The 24,299-nt window shown below is 39.9% G+C and overlaps 1 protein-coding gene across 1 annotated transcript in view; it reads right to left on the bottom strand.

Moving 5' to 3' along the window:
- NGR-A12 (neuropeptide receptor A12) overlaps positions 1-24,299 on the bottom strand; it is an 84,926-nt gene that overhangs the window by 13,927 nt on the left and 46,700 nt on the right. Inside the window, 1 exon segment of the mRNA NM_001134237.1 lies at positions 5,537-5,634. Within this exon segment, the coding sequence (NP_001127709.1) occupies positions 5,537-5,634 (98 nt within the window).

Below are 24,299 nucleotides of genomic sequence, written 5' to 3'. Positions count from 1 at the left end.
GATTAACAGAGGTACATTTTTGTGAGAAAGGTGTAAAAACGAATGCAGTTGTGTATCAAAATACAGTCCTGACGAACCTTGTGGAACCTGTTTCTCATACCATGTTCAATAACAGGTACTGGGTATTCCAACAAGATTCGGCGCCAGCTCATAGAGCGAAGAGCACACAAGACTGGCTGGCGGCGCGTGAAATCGACTTCATCCGGCACGAAGACTAGCCCTCCTCCAGTCCAGATTTGAATCCGTTAGATTACAAGATATGGCAACACTTGGAGGAAAAGGCGTGCTCAAAGCCTCATCCCAATTTGGAGTCACTCAAGACATCCTTGATTAAGGCAGCCGCCGATATTGACATGGACCTCCTTCGTGCTGCGATAGACGACTGGCCGCGCAGATTGAAGGCCTGTATTCAAAATCACGGAGGTCATTTTGAATAAACTTTAGTGTCATAAGAATCTATGTTTTGTTAAGTTCATTTTGGTATATGAATGGTTACATAATGAATAAACTTGTTTCAATTATTTTACATTAAACATGTGACAGAATTTATGACCTGACTAGGTATAAATCTACAGTGGTTTTTACGCGTTATAACAACTGAACCATGCATCCGATTACCTTAAAACTTGGTATCCATGTAGAAAATACATGTACTTAATGGATAGGTTAATATTTATATGAATGTTGGACTCCCTACACCGTTTGCGAGGGCGTTAATGATGAGAATCTTTGGGGGAATGAGAAATAAGAATATTAATTTTAAATGGCCAGCAAAGCGGACGCGTACAGCTAGTCCCAGATAAGAATATGGGCAGATGAGATTGATAGTTAATATGAAATAGATAAGTGATATACATGACCGCTCAAATTACACCAGACGACCAAGAATACTGAAAATCCCTATAAAAGTTCTGAATTTGAATAAATACCTAAACTAACTTTTTACTTTTAGAAATAACGAGAATAATAAATATGCCATTGTATGAATATACTTTAACAGAATTACCGACGTATTCATATGCAAATCCGGGAAATTCAGCCACTTAAGACTGTTACCTACCTAATATTGCTGGAAAATAAAAGTAGCAACCGACACATCATTAAAGTATAGCACGTATGTATATACTAAATTGCAAGGGTTCTCCTTTGAGAGTAGAAAACCATGATTTCCATACAGTTATGTATTTGACAGACTTAAGCCCACTCCTCAAGATTCTGGAACGGATTTTTCGCTGGTAAGGACAATCGACAATGAGACTGTTTACTAAAATCCCACGTTTCCAATTTGCATCTATATATTGCATAGATTTGAAATTAGAATTGCGTAGATGGATGCAAATTTGAAGTCTTTAAGTAACTTCGTTGACCTCTCAGATTAAAAATGCCCAATTAAATTCTCATTCTAGAGATTAACTACCTTTCAAATTGACTGAAAAAATCCCAATCGATTATTACAGTCTATTTATTTTGCCTAATTCAACAACAAACTTTCCATGAGCTTCCACGAGCTTGTATTTTATAACAACTCTGTTATTTGAATCAAATTGCGTGGGCGTGTCTCAGCAGTAAGTTCCCGTGGAACCACTATCGAAGGAGCTGTTAAAGTTTAATCCAAGTTTGATACGACGTGTGCACTATTAAGGTCACGAGAATTTGATCTTTGAAATTTCAAATTACAGGGAATATTTTATTGTGAATAAATTTGTTGGTTTCAAAGTTTAGATTTTCGAGGCCTATTAAAACAAATACCCTGGTTCATATTTACATAAATAGCAGAAATTCATCGTTCAGAGTCAAGAAAGCTTGTTGTCGCAGCTTTCATCGTAGTATAGGAGAAACGGTCAAAACACGTGTCTGAAGTGGAGAGCTCACTTCAGACAATAAAATAAATAAAATAAGGCAATAAAAATAAAATAAAAAAAAAGCTCTAGAGCGAGTCTCCAATTGGGGTGAATTGAATTCAGCTTAAGCTATTGATTGTGACATCATTTTCAATGTAAATTGTAAATTTAATCACAGCACCATTTGAAATTAATCATATCTGTGATTTCAAAACGTTACTTAAGATTTTTTGTTTTGATTTGTATCGGTAATGTAACTCAATATGAACAGACAAGACAGAAAATTTTGAAGTCGTCGTGGTCTAAAGGATAAGGCGTCCAGTGTATTCGTATCTAGCGATGCAACGGTGTTCGAATTCCGCATGCGGGTACCAATTTTTCTAATGAAATACGTACTTAACAAAATTAAATGTCACGATTGAATTCCACGGTGAAGGAATAACATCGTGTAATAAAAGTCAAACCCGCAAAATTATAATTTGCGTAATTACTGGTGGTAGGACCTCTTGTGAGTTCGTGCGGGTAGGTACCACCACCCTGCCTATTTCTATCGTGAAGCTGTAATGCGTTTCGGTTTGAAGGGTCGGGCAGCCGTTGTAACTATACTGAGACCTTAGAACTTATATCTCAAGGTGGGTGGCGCATGTACGTTGTAGATGTCTATGGGCTTTTTTTTTTTTTTTTTTTTTTTTTTTTCGGGCCGGGGGCTGAACCTCCTACGAGGTCCCCGCGCCTAGGGGGCGCGCGGGGTATGTGAGACTCAACGATCTGCAGGTGTTGAGAGCAGATCGCGGGCCCAAGGATTTTAGGGCCCACCCACTAAACGACTCCCCTGCACTCTTACACCCGACGTCCGATCTCCGTCCGGGGTCAGAACCCGTTCAGAGTAGGGGGGTTCCCGCGGTCAACACTACAACCAGACACGCGGCGCCACCCCGAGGACGCCCGACTGACGGGTCGTCGAGGCGATAGTCGACGACCAACGACGTCAGTCTCCGCGGTACGGCGGCCCTACCAGGCCGCCCGGGCGGTGCCGCTGGTGTTCCGGGATACCCCGCTGGGCCAGAACCAGCCTGCCGGGTCGGAACGCGATACACCGCCGACCGGGTTGCTCTTCCACAGTATGTACGGCGACGATAGCGACGACGAAAATGCGGACCGCATCGCAGTCCGCAGCCGCCGACGCGCCGTCCCGTCCTCCTGGTGCCAGCGCGCTAGAGTGACGGTAGCGTGCGGCGCAGCCTCAACCCCCTTAGGTCGCCTCGTGACCATCACCGGGAGGAGACTGCCTCCTCATAGGGGCTGGAGCTGGACAAACGCCCTCCTCCGGCCCCCGGCCCGACGGCGGCGGCACGGCGCCGAGAGGGAAGAAGAGCTCTCCCTCTCCCGTTCCGCCGCCTCCTTCTGCGAGATGGTGGACTCGCAGAAGTCGAGCATCGCCTGCCAGGACTCGTCGCTGCCGAGCATCGTAGCCACGACGGTCGGAAGCGACAAGTCCGGTCCTATTTTTGCAACGAGGACGCGGCGCTGCTCCGCGAAAGCGGGGCAGTACGCGAGCGTGTGCTCCGCCGTGTCCTCGTTGCAGCCACTGCAGTGGTGGCACTTCGGAGTCGGCTCCCTCCGGGCGACGAGGTGCAGGTAGCGACCGAAACAGCCGTGTCCCGTAAGCACCTGCGTCGCTCGGAAGGTGAGACGTCCTCGGTCGCGATTCACCCAGTCCGAGAGGACCGGGCGGATCGCCTCGACGGTCCGTCGCCCGTAGGCGGGGTCCGCCAGGCGGCGAGACCACGCCTCGAGCACAGAACGCCGAGATTGAAGCTTCCGCGCTCGAACTTCCGCCGAAGATGTCTATGGGCTGTAGTAACCACTTAACACCAGGTGAGCTCGTCCAACCAATTAAACAACAAAAATAAAATTGGCGTGGGCCGTTAATACCTACTATGTAATTCCATTCAGTTATTATGAGATTCGAGATCATCGTTTAACCTTTCAAAGAGCTGAACTAGCTTTGAAGGGAAATCTGAGGCAAATTACAGACGTACGCGGATACAAGCTAATAGCAACGGGCATTAAATCTATTATGTTTATAGAGAGACTGCTTTGAAATAATTTAATTTCTAAAGGGTACTTAGCACGTGGAACGCCATGCGGTCCAACGTTGGGCCTAGCGTACTATACCATTCGGGCTAAGCCAAAATCAAAGAGGGAATCAGTAATTTTTATCATCTTGAGATTTTCATTCTAAAATTTATAAAATGCGATAATTTGCACCGACGATAAAAATTAGCGATTTTTACCGTATAGTTTATATGATATTGTTACGCGTTAGGGTTCGGGATAAATAAAATTTCACCAAAGTACAACTTAAAAACTGTATTCAGCACTTACAACACTTAAACACTTCACAAACACTTTAAAACACTCAACAAACACTTTAAAACTCTCAATTCGCTTGTTCCGCTTCGCTTCAGGTGGTCTGTTCGCTGTTTCGCTTCGAGTAGTTCCGATTACTAATTGACTGCGTGCCATTCCTACAACGCTTTTATAGCCGATACCTCATCCCTAGAATTATCGAGAATATTCCACACATCTCAAGTCGTAGTTTCCGCTATCTGTCAATAGATGGCGTTGTACTTCTCGAGCGTACTGGGTGCTTCTAGGTCCTTCGATATTCGTTCGACTATTTGGCGATAGATGGCGTTACTCTTACCGGCGTAACAATATTTTAAAAGGCTTGATAAGAATCTTGATAAAAACTAAAACATTCTATTGGATTTGAAAATCCAAGCGTTCGGTTCGGCTAAAGAGCCACGCGGCTTTTCTTCCATACGCTTTTTGTTTGATAGCTGCAATCTGTGACTTGTAGTATTGTTTACGTTGGAACCCTCACGCGGCTCACTGGTGATTGGCTCATGGCCATAACGGTTCAGTAAAGCTCACCGGTAGCACCGTGGCCTGAATGAAAATACTCGATTTTTCGTGTGTCGTTCAACGTGTTAAGAGTGATTTTATAAATAAATAATAAAAATAACATAAAAGAAAATAAAATAAAAAGCCTTTCATTTCTTGCATTTAAAAAAAAAGTGACATTACAAAACTTTGTTAATAATACATTAATAATAATAGATAATAATTATAATAGAATTCTTAATATAATGTGTATAATATTAGTCGGATCGCTTAAGTTCATAAAATTATAGTAAAAGATATAAAAAAGGTTATATTAAATTAAAGAGTGATATTAGTTGCATAAAATTAAATTTTCCATGGCACAATCAAATCCGTAAAATTTACATTTATTTACGTTTTTTTTTATTGTCCTTGTAGGCAGACGATCATACGGTGAATGGTTACCGTCGCCCATGGACTTCAGCAACGCCAGGGGCAGAGCCAAGCCGCTGCCTACCGTTAAGTACTCTCCACAAGCCTCGTTTGAAAAAGGATATGTCATAGCGCTCGGGAAACACCGTGGGAGCTTATTCCAAAGCCGTGGTACGTGGCAAAAAAGATCTCCGGAGACGCACTGTGGTCATCCACAGTATGATTAAGTACCATCCTATTATTTCTGTTTCGAAGTCATCGTATTCCCGGATTGTAGAGTGGGGCGGCCGTTAAATAGTCCGCCGTATTTACGTTATGATGCCAATGGGCTCCTGTATTCACTCAATAAAGAAAGGTAATAAAGTTTGACTGACCTGTTGCATGCTGACGTTACCCTCGTCTATGTCAAATGGCGGTCGCACCGAACACAGAGTCCGTCCCATACACGCGTACGACATTATGGTTATGGAACCTGCAACAAGGATTTTGGCTTTCAGAACGAGGCAGTTAAGTTCAGAAGTTATGACTAGGCATGGTTTTTATTCGGTTCACTGACCCCTGTTCACCTCAATTTTAATTAGGCAAATTTATGAGAGGAAAGTTTTGTTATTTTCGAGAATAGATTTGTTTATTGTTATTCTGATGTTGTTTCCGAATTACAAAATCAAGCTTGTTCGTAAATAAGCGTTAAATTCTTGAAATGATAAAAAAAGTTCAAATAAATAATTAGAATAAACAAGCTATCAATACTTTTATCGTGTCTGCAGTTTGCCTTAGCTTCAGGATAACTTTGTGTGTTGCTAACGAAGAATTAACTGTATGTTAACATAACCAAACGACTGTCATCTTGGGCTTCAATCGAAGGTCTGTTGTTTCTACGTCCACACCTGCATAGGTTTTCGCATGACAACACCTTAGGTGTAGCCCTGGTCTTGATGTCACACACGAGCAGCTTTCAGCAGAGAAAGCTTTCTGCCTAACTAAATACCTACTACTAGCTACCATGGACCTAGCTGTTTCTGAGAAGCATTCGTGCGTTTTGCGTGTTAGATCAACAATATTAAAATACTATTGAGTCATTCCCTCGTATCTTAAGGTGGGTGGCGGCATTTACTTTGCCGATGATTATAGGCTCTATGTACTTTTTTACAAAATAGTTCGATGGCGTGGAGCTTTTTTTTCTTTTTTCTTTTTTTCCTACCTAAGCTGGTAGCCTAGAGAGGCTCTTCCAGCGTAACCGTAACTAGTAGGTGAGCTCACGGGGCTCAAACCTGACGACGATGCTAACACGAACCCTAGCAAGAGTCGTGCTTCGCAGAATCTACCACCGGATCGGAAACGCGACCCACTGAGAAGATCCGGCGAGAAACTCAGTGGGCTGTGTCTGAGAGTTAATTTACTCGTCGAGCCCTTCGTCGCAAGCGACGGGTTCGACGAGGACGGTGACCGGTGCTTGAAGTACCTAGAAGCACCGTTAGTAGATCGGGAGGATCCGAGATGACGTGTGCGTGGAGCATACGAGCGAATATAACACTATCAATACAAATAAGTAGCAATGGGTATCGCACCGTATAAGCAGCGAGGTGTGATGTTGAATAAATCAACCAATCTTTGGAATTATTTGTTTTTATTTATTGCTTAATGGATGGGCGAGCTCATGGTCCACCTGGTGTTAAGTGGTTAACGGAGCCCATAGATATCTACAACGTAAATGCTACCACCCACCTCGAGACATGACTTCTTAGGTCTCTGTTTTTACAGTGCAACGGCTGCCCCGCCCTTCAAACCGAAACGCATTACTGCTTCACGGCAGAAATAGGGAGGGTAACGGTATCTACCCGTGCGGACTCATAAAAGGTCATACCAGCAGTAAGTACGCAAAATATATTTATATTTTATATTCCTGCACCAGTGGAAGTCAATCGTGAACAATTGTCAAGTACGTATTTCATTACAAAAATTTGTACCTGCCTGTGGGATTCGAACACCGTTGCATCGCTTGATAAGATTGCACCGGACGTCTTATCCTTTATGTCACGATGACTTCATGTTGTAACTATTATTGGAATATGGATTTGTCGTTCAGCAATCTTACAACATATAAGCATAATATATTATTTAGAAAAAACACACGCCAAAAATCATCATTCTCAGGTGCAGACATTTAAATCCTTTGAAATAAACACGCAAAAGGTTTTTTCTACTAAAATATTGGGTGATTTATCTTGTTTCGTATCAATCCTGTGCCAATTACCAATACCTCTCCAATACCCGTGTGAGATAAATTAGATCAATTTTCCTTTCGAAGGTGTGAAAAAATTCTTTTATTACGTTTATCACGAGGAATCCTGGAACTATCCATCATCAAATTCAATCAACAAGCTTGATGGTTTTCAAAAGCCTTGAGAGAATCGAGCATTTATGGATCCGGATTTTATAAACAGAACTAACTGTACCCGTCCGCTTTGCTGGCCATTTAAAATTAACATTATTATTTCTCACCCCCCAAAGATTCTCATCATTAACGTCCCCGCAACTGGTGTAGGGAGTCCAACACTCATATAAATATTAGCCTATCCATTAAGTACACGTATTTCCTACATGGATATCAAGTTTCAAGTCAATTGGATGCATGGTTCAGTAGTTATAACGGAACATCCGTAAAAACCACTGTAGATTTATTTATTAGTATAGATAAGCAGAGAGCAAGCTCGGTCGGCATGACGTCATCATTGCCGTGTTTGAGTAAGGGAGGTGCGGAGGGTGTACAGGCATTCAAAGTGGAAATGAAATTTGTTTGGGTTCACCATTGATTATACACTAATTACGGCAAATTGCTCACGTTCTCGGCTTTTATTTGTTTAATTTAGGCTCCGGAGACGAACAGAAGGCGTTAAATCGCTTAAATCATTTATAATTAATTAATTTTAGCTAACAGTAATTGAAAACGTGATAATCGTTATGTTTTTATATTATGTGTCTATATACTTGAAGCGCTCTGGCTATTAACTTCAAATTTTGGTAATCGATGCCTTTTATGTTGTAAACAACTACTAAGGACGGATTCTAGGAAATGTCACCCCTATGCGTTTTGAAGTAAAGGATGAAGGATTTAATGGAAGATTTTTTAGGTTGTGTAATCCAGTTTTCTGATGCCCGACTCATGGGACTAGGTCGGGTTATGTCGGACTTCAAGACGACTACCGATTAAATCCCATCGAGCACCCCCTCTCCGGACGTCCGATCCCCGCCCGAGACGGAACTCGGATTAGGGTAGGTAAAGGAATCATACAGTCTAAATTATAACCAGACACGCGGTTCCTCCGAGAATGCCCGGTCGACGGAATCGACCTCCGTGGAGTTGCCGGTGTCTCGCGACACCCCACTGGGCCAGAACCAGCTTGCCGGGTCGAAAACGCGATATACTGTCGCCCGTTCGCTCTATCACGCACGTACACACAGGACGGTACCGCAGAACTACAGATCCGCCGGACCACCGTCTTGCGATGGCATGCTAGAGTATTGGTAGCGCGCCACGCAGCCTCGACCTCCTCAGATCTTCCCATGACCTTCAATGAAGAGGGAACGCCTCCTACAGGGGCCGGAGTCGAACGGAAACCCTTCCTGGGGCACCTGGCTTGGCGACGACTGATAGGTACGGAGAGGGATAAACTCTTCAGTATTCATTAAGCCTTCAGTACACATCGCTGCCGAGAAAGCAAAAAATAATAATCGCATCTACGATGTTCGGCAGTCACAAGTCCGGTGCTATGCGCGCGACGAGAATACGACGCCCTAATGGCACTCCTATGGTCCTATGGTCCTCCATACTCCTATGGTGTATATTATTACTTTCTAACCTAACAGCAGCTCCTAACAAAAGGAACCTTGACTTTTTTGTTTAAGAAACGCACTGAACCCATCTCGAGAAGTGACGTTCAAATATTATGAACATTACCTATAGCGGTAGCTGTTATTCAAATGCAATTGAAGACACAGTGGTAAGTCGTAAAGTAGGTAATAAATAAAAAGCATCAACGAAACGCACCTTGAGAAGTGAGGTTGAAATCTCAATTTTCGGACATAATTTCCGTCTTGCTTGGAAAATCAAAACAAATGCCTTTTACAATTGACAGGAAGCTTAGTTGTGTGAAATTATGCTAAAAAGGAACCCTTTAAATTAAATTAGACTAATTACATTGGTCCGCGGGCAACTAAGAGAAACATCACGTGCAATCTTGTGCGGTGAAAAATTTCTAATTACGTACGAAGCCATTTTATCAACAAAGCGGGAAAACTTATCTTGAGTTTCTTTCGTATTTTTTTTCTCTACAGTATATGAGTAAGTAGAATTCCCCTATACTTTTGGAACCAGGAACTCAAATACATACTTAAATGTGTTTCTCTTCATGTACCTTCTTCTTCGTCGCTTACTGAATGAAGGTCGTGTCTTCACAACTTCACTAGTCGTCGTGGCCTAAAGGATAAGACGTCCGGTGTATTCGTATCGAGCGATGCAACGGTGTTCGAATCCCGCAGGCGGGTACCAATTTTTCTAATGAAATACGTACGTAACAAATGTTCACGATTGACTTCCACGGTGAAGGAATAACAACCAAAAATTATGATTCTTATTTTTTTAACTAATAAACAATCTTTCTTCACAAACTTTACTACCCCTTGAATCCGTTTAAGGCCGGAATTTCAAATATACATTCCTAAGTGCGCGCCCAGTGTACCCAAAGAATGCTATCTCTGTATTAAAAAAAAATCTGATTCCACCAGCCTAGGTTAATCTCCGACAGTCGGGCTTAATACTAAAATTTAATGATATTATGCCAAAACAAATTTTATTTCAAATTCTTAACAACTTTGTCTCTCCAATACAAAGTGCCTTTGATCGTTATATTACGATTGGAATCAATACAAATGTCTGCAAAGTTTATCAACAAAAAAAAAGATCGTATCCAAAATTTCATGAAATATTTCTTTTATATTATATTATATTTCAATTGTTATCTTTAATCCATTTATAATAGAATCTGTCACTCACAATATATTAGTAAAGAAAACTATTTCGGATTTACGCACAATTTCATGATTGAAACATTAGGAACCATACATTGCCAGATTCGATTTGTGTATCAATACAACTAGATGATGACCGAGGTTTGCTCGGCTTTTTTTTTATAACGCCATCTTGTTGTGTCTTTAAAGCAGTAAAAATAGTATTATTATTCACCAATAGATGTCGGGAAGAGTCATAAAGTTGATTATCGATAAAGTTGATTATTGAAAACACGAATAAAACAACATTTTCTGAAAATAAATCGTAGCTAGATCGATTTATCGCCCCCGAGATCCCCTGTATACTAAATTTTATGAAAATCGTTCGAGCCGTTTCCGATATTCAGATTATATATATATATTTATATATATTTATATATATATTTATATATATATATATATTTATCCCCCAAACAATTAGACGTCCTCTGAAGAAAAAAATGCATTTAAACTGGCGTCCACCTGCTTTTGGCGTCCGCATACTGGACGCCACTTTGATAGCCAGTGGGGTTTACGTCCCATTGGTCCGGGCTAGCCGTAGGACAAATATCGATAGAAGCCAAATTATCTCTTAAATGGCTGCAATAATATATTAAACAGTTCGCGACGAAATCGTAACGCAGGTGTGGCACTGCTGTCGCGCGTATATTGACAGCCGCATATCTCGGGGAGTTCCTGACTAGGATCCGCGTATTTGACGTCCATAACTGCGACGTTGCCAGCTCGTTTGCAACATTGGATCACAATTAACACACGATATTTAATCAAAACAATATATTCGCCGTAGGTGGTGTACGCGTTGCGTATCATTAGGAGCCCGAATTTATTTAAACTTTTAAAAAGTCAGAACAAAGAAAAACGCTCAAAGGAGTCTCAAGGCCGATTTTGATGAAAAATGAAACTGCATAATTGGATTTGAAAAATATCTATATTTCTAGCCAGGAATCGAAATCGGTGATTCTGAAAAAAAGACACGTTCTGTATTTTTCTTCCTTGTTACCGACACTATCGAATGGTGTAATAAATAAGTGTATCTTTTATTTCAAAATAACTTTTTTTTTTTTTTTTTTCCTACCTATGCTGATAGCCTTGAGAGGCTATTTCAGCTTCGCCCTAACGTTTGTAGGTGAGCTCGCGGGGCTCAACCGGAGTGTTGCTAACACTGACCCTAGCAAGAGCAGTGCTTCGCAGAATCTACCACCGGATCGGAAACGCGACCCACCGAGAAGATCCGGCGAGAAACTCAGTGGGCTGTGTCTATGGGTTAGTTCGCTCGTCGAGCCCTTCGTCGCAAGCGACGGGTTCGACGAGGACGGTGACCGGTGCTTGTGGTGCCTAAAAGCACCGTTAATGGATCAGGAGGATCCGTAATGACGTGCTTTGGGCGACGTCGACGGTTTACCATTCGGTCTACTGGGTCGGGTATGTAATTTCCAGCGGCTACGATGAGCGGGTTTCAAAATAACGAAGTTCGATTCCTGGCTAGGAATATTGATATTTCGAAAATCCAATAATGTTATAGTAGTTTTCTTCAAAATCGGGCTCGAGACTCGTTTTGCGCTCATAATTTTGGATTTGGCCACCCACTTCCACTTGAAAAATACACCTGTATAAAGTTATTTTATTTTAAACATATAGGCACTACTCGGCTCCCGAGTCCTGCCTATGTGTAGCCAGCTCAGCACCCGCTTACCGAGTGTAAATTAAAACACGATGATAAAGCTGCTAAATATGTTCAGTAAATTATTTAAATAAATGAGAAATCGAACACCCAATAGCTTTATACGGACGACCAATAGCTATATACGGACGCTCAATTGGTATATACGGATGTCCAATTCAAATCTAGTGGGATACCCAAGAGAAGTCGATTAAAAATATTTCTTCCAACTGCCAATAATCCCCATTTGTCCCGGGAAAATCTGTGGGGACAAATGGGAATAATCCAATATGGTGCAACACGATTGGCAACAGTATTTCCACCATACAGTAGCTTGTAGCCAAACAGTGCTGCCTCACATACTGCCGTATTTTTATAATTAAAGTAGTAAAAAAAATTAAGTTATAAGTAAAGTAGTAAGTATAATTAAAGTAGTAGAAATACGTACTTAACAATTGTTCACGATTGACTTCCACGGTGAAGGAATAACATCGTGTAATAAAGATCAAACCCGCAAAATTATAATTTGTGTAATTACTGGTGGTAGGACCTCTTGTGAGTCCGCACGGGTAGGTACCACCGCCCCGCCTATTTCTGCCGTGAAGCAGTAATGCGTTTCGGTTTGAAGGGTGGGGCAGCCGTTGTAACTATACTGAGACCTTAAAACTTATATCTCAAGGTGGGTGGCGCATTTACGTTGTAGATGTCTTTGGGTTCCAGTAACCACTCTACACCAGGTGGGCTGTGAGCTCGTCCACACATCTCGGCAATAAAAAAAAAAGCCAGGTTATTGGGCGTCCGTATATAGCTATTAGGCGTCCGTATATAGCTATTAGGCGTCCGTATATAGCTATTAGGCGTCCGTATATAGCTATTAGGCGTCCGTATATACTTAGTCTGGCCGTAAATACTGTTACAATTAAAAATAACAAAAATATTACATTTGAATTTGGAATCTGTCATTTTTATATGATTTATCATTAAGTTTTCTCATTTTGGTGCCAATACATTGTACAATATTTTGCGATATTAAAATGGAGTGGGGTGATAAAGAGAACCGAATCGCTGTGATTGCATTACACAAAATAGGTATGGAGCCAAATGCAATTTTTAAAACTCTCTATCCGCTTGGTATTAGTAAAATGTTTGTGTACCGGGCTATTAGTAGATGCAATGAGACCTCCTCTGCTTGTGACAGAAAAAGATTTGACCGTCCACATAGTATTCGTACGAAAAAGGTGGTCAAAGCAGTAAGGGAAAGAATTCGAAAAAATCCTGTCCGAAAGCAAAATATTTTATCTCGGGAGATGAAGACAGCACCTAGAACCATGTCGCGTATTTTAAAAGATGACTTAGGACTTGCAGCCTATAAAAGACGTACTAGTCATTTCTTAACTGATAATTTAAAAGAGAATAGGGTAGTAAAATCGAAACAACTACTGAAGCTGTACGCAAAAAGAGGTCATAGAAAAATTTTGTTTACGGATGAGAAAACTTTTTACAATTGACCAACATTTTAACAAACAAAATGACCGTATTTATGCTCAAAGCTCTAAGGAAGCTTCCCAATTAGTCGACAAAGTGCAACGTAGGCACTATCCGACTTCAGTGATGGTTTGGTGGGGTATTAGCTATGAAGGAGTGACTGAGCCATACTTTTGTGAAAAAGGTATCAAAACATTGGCACAAGTGTATCAAGATACCATTCTTGAGAAGGTAGTGAAGCCCCTTAACAACACTATGTTCAATAATCAAGAATGGTCCTTCCAGCAAGACTCGGAGCCAGGTCATAAAGCTCAGTCTACGCAGTCTTGGTGGGAAATGAACGTTTCGGACTTCATCAGAGCTGAAGACTGGCCGTCGTCTAGACCCGATCTTAATCCGCTGGATTATGATTTATGGTCAGTTTTAGAGAGTACGGCTTGCTCTAAACGCCATGATAATTTGGAGTCCCTAAAACAATCCGTAGGATTGGCAGTGCAAAATGTTCCCATGGAAAGAGTGCGGGCTTCTATTGATAACTGGCCTCAACGTTTAAAGGACTGTATTGCAGCCAATGGAGACTACTTCGAATAAGCTTTTTATACTTTAAATTGTTTTATATTTATGTGTTAAACTAACACACTGTAAGAGTAATAAATGTTATTTACAATAGATTTTTTTTAATTTTTGATTGTAACAGTATTTATGGCCAGACTAAGTAGATATTGGAGTCCGTGTATAATGTTGGACGTCTATATTATTTATTATATAATATTGGTTCAGGCCATAGTAGGATACAATTCCGATTTTATCATACCTATATTTATATTAAACCCACAAATGAAGTTATTACATACCTACTTGTTTTAAATTTATGAAAAAATAGACTAGACAAACATGTACATAATTATTATATGCTTGTTATTCTAGCTACTACATGCGATTTTTCATGTAAAAATCTCAGAGACAGGAGCTTAATTTTCTTTATCTTATTATAAACTATTTGTGTACTTAGCTTCATCAAAATCCATTGTTACTAATACGTGTAGATAGATAAATTATATAAAATTATCGGGCATCCGTATATGTATAGATTTGACGAAATTGGTATAAATGTACAGACAAGCGATTGTCAAAGAAAGAGAAAGTAAACATAAAGCTGGCAACGCCGCACTTACAAATGCCGTTCATCCTATGAGGATGCTAAATAGTCGATGCCATAGGTAAATCACGATCAATATATCCAGGACGCCTATAATTTATGACCATGGTTCGGGGTTCAAAAATGTTGCGGCACGAACGCAAGAAGAATATCGCGAAAAATAAAATTATCGGAAAATGACGTATCTCACGGAGCTGGAAATCGAAAAACTAAGCAATATTCATTAAGACATGTTAAAAAAAGCAATCGGAACTGGAGGACGTCGTAATGATGCACGACGTGCAGACGCCAAAAAGATTGTAGGATGTAAATATATATATATATATATATATATATATATATATATATATATATATATATATATATATATATATATATATATATATATATATATATATATATATATATATATATATCCTGCAACACTTTTGGCATCCAATGAACACAAAAGTACATTTAAAGTGGCGACCACCGACATTTGGCGACCAATATGCGGTCGCCACTTTGTTTCTCAATATTTTTTACACCAATCAACTGTAGATGGAGTTATGGTTACTATATCAATTTTTGAGATGGTTACCAAATTGCCTCAGAAACGTTTGAAAAAGCATATCGCAGTGTCGAGCGGTGCCGCCAGAGGGTGTGTATACGTAGCGCTGTATATTGGCTTTTACTATACCGATGATTTGGCGTCGCCAGCCAGCTCGAAATTTCGCTTAACAACGTGACGTTACCGACTATTCACTTCGGATTCAAATTTCAAAATATTTACTTATTGTAAGGCGCGTGTCGTGTAGCCCACTTATTAATAGTAGTACTAGTCATTATTGCGGTATTGCGGTCAATACATTGACATTGATAAATTTTTAACTAAAAAAGATTTTGTTTGATGTATAAAACACCAACTAATTTGTCCCTTGAAGGTCACTCATTTTATAAGAATGAATAAATGTTTCAACTGTAATGATAGCGTTCATAGTATCATACATATACAGAGCCCGTTACATTTCGTAACAAGCATGAACAGAAATTATATTAGAGCATTAGATCAAAATTTTTTTTTGGTGCCAAATTTGCAATTATATTATGAACGTTTACTATAATTATCAAGCTAGGTTCATCTAGGTTTACTTCTACATATTGATTAGTGGCCTTAATTCTCTTTTGTTTATAATCAAAATGGATAAAAACCAAACGAGAAACGAATAATATTATTTTTATTATTTTGCAAGATATCGCATAGTATTAGCCGGCATTATAATATTCTTGTCGCTGTTTATGCGCTAAGATTTCTTGTGTAGAAGAAGTAAATCACCCTCAAATTCCTGACACTGAAACTTTGTAGATTACTAGGGTCACCGGTGACACCTTATTTCGGATTTTGATTCTTAAGATAACAAAAATCATATTTAAATAACTATAGCGAAAATCAAGAGTCGGATATGTAGTCATAAAAAGTTTCTTTCGTTTTCTCATTAATGCTCGAAATGTTCGAATTTCAGATTTTTCAACACTTCTGTACCAGGACTTGATGATTATACTAAATTATAATAAATAATTAATATATAATAAATAGTAATGTAATAAATAATAATAAATAATTATTTATAAGATTATTAATAATAACATAGGTATTTGTATATGATTTTTTAACATGGCAGTGCTAGCTTTTTAACATGGCATGCAGCTAGCTGCCTCCTGTCAGACTTAACGAAGAAATTATTTAAGCTCAAGGTCTTAAACATAACTAAATCTGCAGGCACAGGTGGCATCAGAAATCGCTGACGAAAATAATTTTGAAAACAGCGCGAATTTCACTTTGAATTCTGATATAAGTACATACTTCAGACATTCACAAATATTAAATACACTATTTAATTCAAAATGTGATCCGCCTACGTCTACCCATGGGGATGAGTACCTACTGTTTTTTGCAATAAAAAAGTTCAGTATTTTTTGCATCATTATAGTGCAGTCCATGAATAAAATCTTAATGTAATGCAAAAATCTTAATGCAACTCCCGATTTAGCCAGTTTTAATAATAGTTCAGTTTTGTCAAAAGAAATAAGTAACATAGTACTAAGAACACACAAACACACAAAAAGAAAATCAAAAGGTTACGTCTTGCTGCTTGAGCAGTACGTGGTCCTTGGTGACTTTAACGCTCATCATCAAGGGTGGTTGGGGTCCAGAACCACTGACCTCCCGGGTCGGGCTGCCTACGATTTCGCCTTGCCCTACGACCTCACTCAGCTGGTGACACATTCCACCCGTGTCGCAGACATTAAGGGACACGAGCCTTCTTTGTTGGACCTTCTGCTGACATCTCACCCAGCAGGATACAGTGTGGTGGTCGACGCTCCCCTTGGATCGTCTGATCACTGCTATATCCTTGCTGCGATACCACTCTCTCGCCCTAGTCGTCGAATGATGACCGGGTTTCTAAGAGTTTGGCGGTACAGGTCAGCAGATTGGGACGGATGCGTGAATTTTACGCATCCTACCCACAGGGGAGGCTCTGCTTTTCCTCTGATAATCCTGACATCTGTGCGGATCGACTTAAAGATTAATTAATTATTAATCTGTGCTCCAGGGGATGGAATTATTCATTCCTTCTTCCGAGTTGCCCGTTGGGGGTCGCAGCAAACCCTAGTACAACAAAGCCAATAGAGAAGCTGCACACCTCAAGTGGTCCGCATACGCGGCATGGAATAATGCAAGGAGACGCCAGGACTCCGCCATTTCGGAGGAGAGGCGGAAATTTAACGCCGCCTCTAGGTTCTATAAGAGGACTATTGCCAAGGCGAAGTCGGAGCACGTTGCCAGAATTGGTAAGCGACTGAAAGGCTATCCCTCTGGGAGCCGTGCTTTCTGATCGCTGGCTAAAGCTGCAGAAGGCGACTTCTGCAGGTCTCGTCTGCCACCACAACGTAAGTCCGATGACAGTCTGGCCCATAGTGCGAAAGAGAAGGCTGATCTTCTGGTCAAACTCTTCGTCTCGAACTCCACTATGGATGACAGGGGTGCCACACCACCCAACATCCCCTGGTGTGATAGCTCTTTGCCTGAGATCTGCTTTACACAGTGTGCAGTCAGGCAGTAGCTCCAGGCCCTGGACGTCCATAAGTCGAGTGGGCCAGACTGCATCCCTGCAGTGGTTTTAAAACGGGCGCCCCTGAGTTGACACCTGCGCTAACGCGTTCGTATTGCCTCTTGTATAGTACTAACAGGGTTCAGTCTTCATGGAAGACCGCCCACGTCCACCCTAACTCCAAAAAGGGTGACCAGTCGGACCCATTGAGCTATAGGCCTATCGCGATAACTTCCTTCCTTTCCAAGGTCATGGGGCCAATAATGAATTCGCAACTCCTGCTGGCGATCCTCAAGATACCTATCTTGAGGATCGCCAGCTGATCAGTGACTGACAATACGGCTTCCGTCACGGTCGCTCAACCGGTGATCTTCTTGTATACTTTACTCACAGGTGGGCTGAAGCCTTGGAGAGCAAAGGCGAAGCTCTTTCTGTGAGCCTTGATATCGCGAAAGCCTTTGACAGGGTCTAGCATAGGGCACTTCTGTCGAAGCTACCATCTTACGGAATCCCCGAGGGTCTCTGCAAGTGGATCGCTAGCTTTTTGGATGGGCGGAGTATCATGGTCGTTCGGTGGCTGCTCCAATACGATAACCATTAACGCTGGCGTTCCACAAGCTTCGGTGCCCTCCCCCACGCTTTTCATCCTGTATATCAATGACATGCTATCTATTCATTGCCATGCAGATGATGACACGGGGGATGCGCGATACATCGGCCATCGGAGTCTTTCTCGGAGCGTGGTGCAAGAGAGACGATCTAAACTTGTGTCTGAAGTGGAGGACCCTCTGGGACGAATCTCCGAGTGGAGTGAATCGAACTTAGTTCAATTCACTCCGTTGAAGACACATGTTTGCGCGTTCACTGCGAAGAAGGACCCCTTTGTCGTGGTGCCACAATTCTAATAAAATGGCGGTTGAGGATAGACTGACTATTTATTGTCAAAGTTATATACAGACAGATGATGACAGATGGCGCTAGTAATCATTTACATTTTGTTACAATATTAACACCTCCGCTTAACAAAATCATAAATACTTCGTAACAGGTAATATACCAAGCTTTTTTTGTGAAATATTTATGCTTTAAAGACCCTAAACTTTTTGTAAAAATATCTGCTGGCATTTCAGCAGTTTCTAAATAATCAACTTTAACAAACTTGTTTGCAACTGCTTCTCTCAGAAAATGGTATCTTATGTCTATATGTTTAGACCTTCTATGGTATACTGGGTTCAAAATAAGTTTTTGTGCGCTTTGACAATCATTGTATAATGTAATTGTTTCTGAATTGCCTAAAATTTCAAACAATAATCTTTTTAAATAGATAGCCTCTTTACTGGCTTCTGACATGGAAATATACTCTGCTTCTGTTGAGGACAGAGCTACATTTTTCTGTTTCCTACATTCAAAAGAAATAACTGTACCAGACAATTTAAAACAAAAACCAGAAAAAGATTTTCTATCATTTGAATCTGAACCCCAATCTGCATCAACATATCCTTCTATATAAGAATTATCCTTAGAAAAAACAAGACCATAATTTTTAGTACCTTTTAAATACTTTAAAATTCTTTTTAAATGTTTCCAATGAGTTTCATCATATGAATTATTAAACTGGCTCAAATAACATACACTGTAAGCTATGTCTGGTCTGGTTAACACAGCTAAATACATTAAGTTACCTATTAATTGTCTATATGGAATATTTTTATTACATAAACTATTCTCAGATTTTTCCAATCTTAACTTAATCTCCATAGGAGTTTCTATAGTTTTACAATGTGACATGTTAAACTTTTTTAACAAGCTTTCTATATACTGTTCTTGATCAACAGTTATAGCATTTTTATACATATTCACTCTTAAGCCCAAACATTGCTTTATTTGACCCAAATCTTTAATTTTAAATTTACTACTCAAATCTTGTATTAACTGATTAGTTGCCATTTTACAGTTAGCAAAACAAAAAAATCATCAACAAACAATGCTATTATAACTTTAGCATTTCCTTCAGACTTCGTAAACAAACACGGTTCATACTTAGATTTTAAATACCCTAAAGACTCTAAGTAATCATTAACTCTCTGATACCAAGCACGAGATGATTGCTTAAGTCCATATATGGCACGTTTAAGCTTTAATACTTTGTTATCATTATCATTACAATCTCTATAAAGGACAGGTTTTTGCATATACACAGATTCATTCAAAAAACCATTTAGAAAGGCTGTAGTGACATCAAGATGACGTATATCTAAACCTAGTTTTACTGCTATAGAAAATAACAATCTTAAAGTAGTATAACGTAGCACAGGTGAAAAAGTTTCATGATAGTCTATGCCAGCTTTCTGTGAAAAGCCTTTTGCCACTAATCTAGCACGATAACGCACATTACCGACACTATCATACTTCTTTTTAAATACCCATTTGCACGGCACTACTGTAGAGTCACGAGGCTTATCCACAAGTTCCCATGCATCATTTTTCTTAAATGATTCTAATTCCTCCTCCATGCTTGATCTCCAAAATTTACTTTCAGGTCCATTTAAAGCTTCCTTGAGTGAAATATCCATTATATTTTGATCATCTGATTCTGCAATACATAAGTGGCTATAGCTAAATCTATCAGGTATTTTTCTCACTCGCTTGTTTGGAATATCCTGATTCAATTCTAATAATGAAGGTTCTGGTTCTGATGCTGTTTCAGAAAAACTGTCATATGAGTCACTTACTGAAGAAGCTTCTGGAATATATGTGATATCATTATCATCACATTCAGTGTCTGTACTTTCTGTAGTTCTACTTTCGTCTCCTTCTCTCTGTTCCTCCGCTGGAGCCTTGCACTCAATAGGAATTTCAATTGTATTTTCGGTTTTCTCCATTATTATAATGTCTCTGCTAGTTGTGACAGAGTTATTTTCTGGGTTATAAACCCTATAGCCTTTTACATTGTCTGCATAGCCTACCAAAATAAGTTCTTTAGCCTTCATATCCCATTTTAAGCGCTTTTCTTTTGGTATGTGCATCATAACCTTACTTCCAAAAATACGTACATGACTTAAGTCAGGTTTTTTCTTTGTCCAGGCTTCATATGGAGTCATGTTGTTTAATCCAGTAACAACTGATCGATTCCTTAAGTATACAGAGGTATTTATGGCTTCTGCCCAAAACTTTTTATGTAAACCAGCATCAAAAATTAGACATCTAGCCTTTTCAACTAATGACCTATTCATCCTTTCACACACACCATTTTGCTGTGGTGTGTAAGCATTACTTTTCTGGTGAATTATTCCGTGTTGTTTTAGATATCTTTCAAAGTCTTGACTGCAGTACTCACCGCCATTGTCTGTTCTTAGAATTTTAATTTTCCGATCTGTCTGTTTTTCTACAAGTGACTGGAATTCTTTGAAAAACTTAAATACCTCTGACTTTGTTTTCATGAAGTATACAAAAACCATTCTGCTGTAGTCATCCACAAATAAGACATAGTATCTGGAACCTCCAATAGACACATTTTCCATCGGACCACACACATCTGAGTGTATCAATTCTAAAATATCTTGGGTGCTAGTTGAACTAGGCTGAAAAGGTAGTCTAGCCTGCTTCCCCTTACAGCAAACAGTACACTTAGATTTGTCAACATCAGCTTTATTTGTGTATGAAATACCTGTCGTAGCTCCATTCTTCATTTTGTTCAAGCTGGTACTGTTGATATGCCCTAATCGTCGATGCCATGTTTCACTCGACACCTTAGCTGTGGCTGCGAATAACTGTTCTGATTTCTTAGTATATAATCTGTACACACCATCTACTAATTCTGCCTTTCCAACTAGAGTTCTCTGTTGATTGTAAATATAGCAAAATTTCTCTTTAAAGATTACCTTATTGCCATTCTCAATCAACTGACTCACTGAAAGCAAGTTTGTTGTTAAACTCGGTATGCACAATACATTTGAAACTGTGATGTCATATTCTACACCATTCACAACTGTGATTATGTTTACATCACCAGAACACACTACCGGGACGGATGTTTTGTTCGCCACAATTATTTCTTTAATTTCATGTTCAAATGATGGACTCTCAACGTATTCTTTCTTTGCTGTCATGTGTTTGCTGGCCCCGCTATCTATGTACCAACTATCGCAGTTGAAATTTCCACTTAAGAAAATAGCACTAAAGGCGTTGGATTGTTTTCTTTTTTCGGCTTCTAAACTCGGACACTGATTTTTATAATGACCACTTTGCTTACATTTATAGCATTTTATAACCTTTTTTTTTACATTTGACGTATAATTTGATGTTCGTTTCTCGCCTTTTGTATTGAAATTTTGATCTACCCTCGTTTTTGGTTTCGACCATAGTGCAACTTCCGGATCATGGTCACCGATCTCGGAACTCATATCAAGTAATTTTGTTTTAATTACATCAGAGTTTATGGCAATCCCGGAATGTTCAATTGCCATGATCATTGGGGCAAACTTTTCTGGCAGCCCCGCCAACAGCAATGATCCCACCCATTCCTCGTTTATTTCAAATCCCGTTCCACTTAATTTCTGCGCTGTATCGATTATCTGCGTCACGTATGACGTCATCGAACTGCAATTATCTCGCCGGATTGAAATTAAATTTCTCAATAGACTAATTCTTCGTGAAAAGCCACTATCATCGAATAATTGCCTTAGTTTATCCCACAATTCCTTCGACGATTTAACGGTTTTGACATGTACATACAACGACGGGTCGATGGTCATGATCAATTTGGCTTTAGTTTTTTCGTCATCCGCGCTTGCTATTTCTTTCCCCGGTTCTGGCTTGATGCAATGCTTCATGCCTTCGAGTACTAAAAAATTTTCTGCAGCGAAACACCACTCTGAATAATTATCGCGTCCTTTTAGTTTCGGCACATTGATAAGGTAGTTGGTAGCCATTTTGACGAATAGTTTTTACACAAATACACTGCGATAATCAATACGATCAGTCCAGTTCACAACTAAATCTCACTGAATACTGTCTTTTAACACTTGCTTTACTGCAAAATCTTGTTAAAACGACTCAATACTGGGATTTTTTTGATTTTCTGCGATTTTCTGGGCCCGTAACCTAATAAAATGGCGGTTGAGGATAGACGGACTATTTATTGTCAAAGTTATATACAGACAGATGATGACAGATGGCGCTAGTAATCATTTACATTTTGTTACAATATTAACAAATTCCAAGTAGTATCCCTGAAACCTTCCACGAGTAGTCCTTTAACGAATACTTTTGGACGACATTTCGAGCGATGTCCAGTTTTGGAATCATTTGGAGGGCAAAGCTAAGTTGGCGTCCAAAATGCTGGGAGTCCTCAACAGAGCGAAGTGTTACTTCACGCCTGGACAAAGACTTTTGCTTTATAAAGCACAAGCCCAGCCTCGCATGCAGTACTGTTCCCACCTCTGGGCTGGCGCTCCCAAATACCAGCTACTTCCATTTGACTCCATACAGAAGAGGGCCGTTCGGATTGTCGATAATCTCGTTCTCACGGATCGTTTGGAACCTCTGGGTCTGCGAAGGGACTTCGCTTCTCTCTGCATTTTGTACCGTATGTTCCATGGGGAGTGCTCTGAGGAATTATTTGAGATGATTCCATCATCTCGTTTTGACCATCGCACCGCCCGCCATCGGAGTAGAGTTCATCCATACTACCTGGAGCCACTGCGGTCATCCACAGTGCGATTCCAGAGATCTTTTTTGCCACGTACCATCCGGCTTTGGAATGAGCTCCCCTCCACGGTGTTTTTAGAGCGCTATGACATGTCCTTCTTCAAACGGGCCTTATGGAGAGTACTCAACTGTAGGCAGCGGCTTGGCTCTGCCCCTGGCATTGCTGAAGTCCATGGGCGACGGTGACCATTCACCATCAGGTGAGCCGTATGCTCATCTTCCTACAAGTTAGAACACATTTATTGTGTCTGCAAAGTTACCACTTATAATATTTTTAGACTAAACTTTAATGTAGTTTTTTCAAAGTTATTTACCTGTTTCTCCTACTGAATAATTATGGCATTAAGTACATTATTTTCATAATTTTGATAAATGACTGCACATAGCTTTCACAATTATAAGACCTGTGAATGGTAGTACATTTTGTCAGTAAATGAACATGTCAGAAGTACACGTTAATGGGAGGAAGTCCGACGTTTGTAGGAATGAATTAAGTATGCGGAACAATATACAGAGCTCCAATTTATTTCCAATAAAACGGTAGACTTATCTGTAGTGAATTGATTAGTAATATATTTAAATATACGCGGATGGGTTAAGTACACCAATGTGGTTTGGTGGTCAAAAGTACTGCGAAGAATATTGATATTAGTATATTAGTATTTTCTAGGATATTGCGACAAGGTGAATTTCGAGTTACATACTCAGTTTCATATTCGTTAATACGTTAATATATATGATTCATTTTGCTCTAAGTCTATTAGAAGTGGTGGTTGTCAGAAGGTTGGAAAATGAAAGGTTGCCAAAAGAGTTACGGGATTTATATATATATATATATATATATATATATATATATATATATATATATATATATATATATATATATATATTTACATCCTACAATCTTTTTGGCGTCTGCACGTCGTGCATCATTACGACGTCCTCCAGTTCCCATTGCTTTTTTT

The sequence above is a fragment of the Bombyx mori genome, chromosome 22, assembly GCF_030269925.1.
Source record: "Bombyx mori chromosome 22, ASM3026992v2".
NCBI classification, from domain to species: domain Eukaryota; kingdom Metazoa; phylum Arthropoda; class Insecta; order Lepidoptera; family Bombycidae; genus Bombyx; species Bombyx mori.
Note: the sequence above shows the minus strand (reverse complement) of the source record. Positions and strands in the feature narration are given on the sequence as shown.